This window comes from Phaethon lepturus, unplaced genomic scaffold (genome assembly GCF_000687285.1).
Source record: "Phaethon lepturus isolate BGI_N335 unplaced genomic scaffold, ASM68728v1 scaffold36472, whole genome shotgun sequence".
Lineage (NCBI taxonomy): Eukaryota > Metazoa > Chordata > Aves > Phaethontiformes > Phaethontidae > Phaethon > Phaethon lepturus.
The window spans coordinates 1-5,586 of NW_010526153.1; the positions used below are offsets into that span (position 1 = coordinate 1).

At 43.8% G+C, this 5,586-nt stretch overlaps 1 protein-coding gene across 1 annotated transcript in view; it reads left to right on the forward strand.

The window, feature by feature from the left end:
- Positions 1 to 5,586, forward strand: part of MYOT (myotilin) — a 13,916-nt gene continuing 8,330 nt past the window's right edge. Inside the window, exons 1-3 of the mRNA XM_010282984.1 lie at positions 1 to 129; positions 1,898 to 2,500; positions 4,630 to 4,780. Of these exons, the coding sequence (XP_010281286.1) occupies positions 2,064 to 2,500; positions 4,630 to 4,780 (588 nt within the window). The 5' untranslated portion in view covers positions 1 to 129; positions 1,898 to 2,063. The remainder of the gene's footprint in view (positions 130 to 1,897; positions 2,501 to 4,629; positions 4,781 to 5,586) is intronic.

Genomic DNA, 5,586 nt, shown 5'->3' on the forward strand with positions numbered 1-5,586 from the left:
TGGCAGCACGTTAAAGCCGCGGGGTCTTACACCGCTACGCAGAGGGCTGCTATGACAGTCCGGGTCGGTGCATGACGGCCCCTTCCCCAAGTACTGGCGAAAGCCCAGGTGACAACTCCTAGGCTGTAGGTAAGGTGCTGTGGTTTGGGGCTTTGCGGTTTGGGTGCTGTGGTTTTTTGTTTTTGTTTTTTTTTTTTTCCACGTCACTTTTTACTTCGAAGCCGGTTAGGGAGGCATAGCAGTGCGCTGCGTAACGCGGGATGAAAATGGACTTTCAAGGTGCGGTGGCGTCAAAGGTAACGTGGGAGGCAACAAAAGTAAAAAAAAAAAAGGTTGGGGTTTTTTTAAAGCAAAGTACCTTTGTTATTACTTATTGTTTTCATCTTGTAAGGTCAAAAGTCTCTTTAGATATTTTTTTCCCCACCCAAATCAAGGTGGAATGATTTGAGGAAAATGCAACTTCTCCATTGCTGTGACAAGCAAATCTGTGCATCGTGTCTTGTTTAAGTGCAATATTCTAGAAAACAATATAAATGCCAGTTTCTGTACATAGCCTGTAGGTAAAATGAATGAATCTCTACACAGGCAGTGATACAAAAATGGTATAAAAACAAGATTCAACGAGTTTTCTGCACCAGTGAATGAGAACACAGTGTGGATGTGCTCCAAAACTTTCAGCCAGCTTCAAATTCCAAGAGCATGACACAGGGGAAGCTAGGAAGTTTTTACTAGAAAACTTCTGTTTACTTACAGTTAACTTACAACTAATATTGATAATTACCTTTAGGAAGTGAAAGCTTTGAATCTTTAAAACGACAGCGATGGCTTCAGTTGATCTCCCCCCATGGGAACTTACGACCTGGTGGAGTCCTTCTTTGGGCTCTCCGAGGAGAGGAATACAATATACTGTGTATATATAGCAGCAAAACAGCTGATCTCAGTGCGGCAAGATTACAATTTTTTCCAGCACATGTAACTGTGTGGATTTATATTCCCATTTTTTATTAGTAGCTTTATGTTTATTTTGGGGGGTTATTTAGTTATCCTGGAGCTGGAGTTGTTTGTGAGTTTTAAAAAACTTGCTCAGTTCACTCTAATGAGACTTTCCTGGGGTTTGAGTTGATGGAAAGCCCAGGTTTAGATATCAAGGACCCGCAAAATAAATGAAGGACCACTGAGCAGCTCTGCTTGCCCTACTTTATCCTGAAGCAATGTCATTCTGGCAATTATTAGCCCTAACAGCAAATCTCAGGAAATCATTTTGAATGGAGAAGCACAGTCCTTGGCATTCCAATCTCAAATCTCAATTGGATATAAAAAGCTCTGAATTAAAAAACCATTAGAGAAGAAATCCAGATACTTGGTTTCAAAGGTTTAGTTTTAGGCTTAAAAGAAAGTGGAACCTGTTTCATGCTTCCCTATAGTGTAAGGAATTTCTCAGCACAAATAACCCATTCTCCAAGTAATAGTACATTTAGTATTTTGACAGGGCACAAACATGCAGGATCCAGAGATCTTTAGTTCAGATGATATGTGGCAAATTACCTTGCCTAGTAGTAGTATCTACAGCTATCTGTAGACTTAGGCAGGTGGTGGGTCATCTCAATAAACCAATTGCTATTTCTTTTAGAATTTACTGGGCTCTTGCAGATAAGATAGCTGTGGTGAGCACTGCACCTGAGTCTGATAGAGTGCATGACTTCTTACTGTAATCCAAAATGTTGGTACAGTTCTGGAATAGTTCTAATCAATCCTAAATCTCTTTATTTTAAGCTTAAGCATTGTCAGTTGCCTGAACTTCATACTTTTTGGATTGCTAATGACTGCTCATGAGACAGTATTTTTGTGACTCAAATGGTGATGTACAATTTATTTTATCTGTATTGTCTTCCTTAAGGGAAAATCCACACCAAGAAAGCCTCTATTCTGCAAGGCAAGGGTTCCTTTCTCTCCAGGAGCCCAGCCAAGAAAGCTTTCGTGGCCTACCACCTAGTTTTTACCAGCCACCTATCCAAAGCCAGTTATCACCAACAAAAACGCAGGACAGCCGCGAAACCTCTCCTATGAGTGTCCCTAATTTCCCATCAGTTTCCTCTATGTGCCAACCAACCATGTTTAACTACGAACGTCCAAAACACTTTATCCAGTCTAAGAATGTGTGTCAAGGGCAACAGCAGCCTCCGGGATCTGCAGCCTCTGCCGAGTCAAGCAGACAAATCAAACAGTCCTCCATCCTAATACAGCCTCGTAACCCAAGTGGGCAGAAATTCTCCTCCTCGTCATCGCTGAGCTCTTCAATCACGCTCTCCTCACCTTCCTGTAGTGCCCCTAAGGAATCCACATATCCCGTCACACCTGCATCTGCGCAGTCTCCTGCTAGCTCATCATCCGGGCAACGGCTTATATCCATGCCTAACCAACCCCCCGCAGCATTCCTGTGCTCAGTGCTACCCTCACAGCCCGACTATAACAGCCAAACTCCTTCTCCCATGGAACCTCAGTAAGTATATATGGGCTTCTAACCTCCCCTTGCTTTCCTCTGGCCTGGCATCTCCCATGCACTGACCATCCCAAATCCAACCATCCGGTGAAACGCCAGCTTGGTCGAAGTCAATGGTGCGACTCCCATTGACTTCTGATTCTCGAGGCAGGACTCTGCATGAATTGGGTTAGGAGGCTTGCCCTTGGTGTCTGTGTGGGAGAGATGGGTGTCCACCAGGAATTAAACTGCACCGAAGTCACGTCACTGGCTGCTGTGCAGGTTTTCTGGTGTCAATTTGAACAGTTTAATTTGATTAAATCTCTTGTTTAAGGGTATCCAGAAGAGAAGATGGACACCCATCTCAAATTAATTCCTCTCAACAAACATGGCTTATGAATGGGGAGACGGGGGGAAGGCAGTAGTATTTCCCACATATAAACAACTTTAAGATTCCTAGTAAATCTTTTCAGGTTCCACATCACGATGGGACTCTACACTCACCTACAACTCAGTTTCCATTAATCATATGTGCTAACAGAAAGGCAGCCACTTGAAAATTTTACCCCTTCAGACCAAAGACCAAATTCTTTCCTGAATAGGTATTATATCATTTTGCCTTTGGGCTGCAATCCAAGTATCTCCCAAGGTCAGTGAGATCTCAAAGGGAGCTGGGTCTTGCCTTCTCACCAACTTGTATTCTTGCCAATATCAGCTGGAGGTCCTGCGGAAAGTCAGTGTGGAATATGCAACAAACACTCAGCCGAGGCTATTGGAAAGGTGATAGGGGCAGGCGGGTCCTGCTGGCATGGAGAGAAATTCAGGTTTTAGTGTCAGTTTGTATTCAGGAAATCTGAATGTTTCTGAGGGTTTTTTGAACCGCAGCAGTGTGGGAAGTGGAAAGGTAAGACAGAGCGGGCTAGCTGGGGCACTCAGGAGTGTTTCTTAAAGTACTGGAGGAGCGTGTGGGCGTTAGGTACACATCTGGAGTAACTGCTGGGTTTTGTGTGTGTAGCGTGGGCTTGTTTGGTTTCATAGCAAAGGGCTTTGGTGCCTCAATATGCTTTTCATACAAGCTGCTCTTAAATGCAACATCCTCTGAGTTGAGGAATTATTTTCCTAATCATCCTATAAATGGGCAAACGGGGATGTGACACATATTAATCCGTTGGGCAAATTATTAAAGATTTTAAATTATAACTTGGGCAAGTTATTAAGTCCAAGCAGTGGTGGGAATATGTACCAGAATTATAACCCTTCTACCCGATTCTAATCAGCAGAACGAATTCCCAAGTGACAAGAGGAAGAGGATTTTGAATAGAAATAGCTGCTGAACAAAACTACAGTATATGAGGCCCCACTGCGTATAACGAACTGGACTAGATCCTGTCAGCAGAGTGCCGTGATCTCTAGCAGACCCTCGCAACCCATTTTGAGGGTTGCTCCTCTTTTCCTAGCATCTTTCAGAACCAAGTCTACTATCTAACTCCAAGACTCAATTGTGTCTCTTGACTATGGATTACAGGATCAGGCTATGTGGGGGGTTGTAGCAAGGGCTCCTAAAGACCCAGCCTAGCTTGGGGTAAGCTTGGCTATTGAACCTCTGGACAGAAATGCTATATGAAGTAACTTTTTGGGACCAAGAAGAAGAGGGCAACTAATAAGCTATTTGCTCATACCTAACCAACTAGTTTGTGATCCTGCTGTGGACTTGCAGCACCCAGGACCTTTTCAACAATGGAAATTGTAGAGAAATGCAGTTCTTGAGGGAGAACTTGCTCCTGGACAGACTCACATTACTCAGTGGAGTTAGTGGCTCCTTCAAAACACTGCTGGCCTTACTGCACACAGCCAAGTCAGGTCAGGGGCCACTACAAGATGTAGGGATGCTGAACAGCGACCTACAGCAAACTTCGGAGAGTGCTGTGGGAGGACACTCAATGACTTGGCTAGACCATGATGCTTCCCCTTAAGTGTTTGATACTCAATTACATCACCTAGCCTATCTATCTCCCAAATGCTTTACAGGTTCATTTGAACCACAGTCTCTAGGTAGCAGGTTCACATTTTTGTGTGTATTCTATGAAGCTGTAGTAAACAGTCAAGCAGGCTTACAGGAATAACTTTGTTTTCTTTTCCTGCACAAGTAGTTACTCACAACCAATGTATAACAAACAAGCTAGCATCAACTCTATGCAGAAGACATCAGACCAAGAAATTCGAGGAACAAAAGAGGCCCTCATTCAGGACTTGGAAAAGAAACTCCGATGCAAAGACAACCTTCTCCAGAATGGCAACCAGGTAAGGGATATCTGCTGATTAAAGACCCAATTTGCTCTGACTCTCGGTAGTACAAGCAGGGATGCAGAGACTAGTTCTAGTAGCTCAGAGGCTGGAGCCTCCAAACTGAGCTGAAAGCAGAAGGAAATGCAGGAGCAACACTGCCCAAACACCTTTACTCAGAACCTCAACAGATCCCAACAAGAGTTCTTTGAGCCATTTGTGACCAGAATATTCTTTCAGTGTAAGGTGGCTAAATTTTACCGTTAGAAATGTAAAAAAATCACCTCTTCCAACAGTGACTCCATTTTTAATCATGGCTCAGGGCTGGTGTAAAAGGTGTGGTTTTGAAAGATTTACATCCAACCTCTTCATTTCCCAACACCCTCTTCACCGTTATTTTTGCTATTGGAGTGCAAATATCTGTACTGGTGAGCCAGGTTCAGCTCAGCCGGAGAAGACCTTTCCCAGTGGAGGAGCAGCACATAGTTAGTGCATGATGAAAGCTGGCCTGAATGTGTGGCAAGAGATGATTGCTGTAAGTCTGTAGGCATCTACTGTTGGCAACTGAATGTCTGCATCTCCTGTGACTTCAGTAAGGGATGCGTTGACTTCTGAAAGCCATCTGATGCAGCAAGATGGCTTCGAGCTGCTATTGCCTTTCCCTCTTATCCTACCTTCTTGGCCAGCACACAACATTCAAGCTTTGAATTTTTGCAATCAGATTAATAAGGTTAGGGTCAGGAGTAAGGTACATACACACAAGAGAAAGCTACATGTGTAGAGCCGTGGCACAGACTTGAAGTCTCTGCTGGGGATCCTGCTGA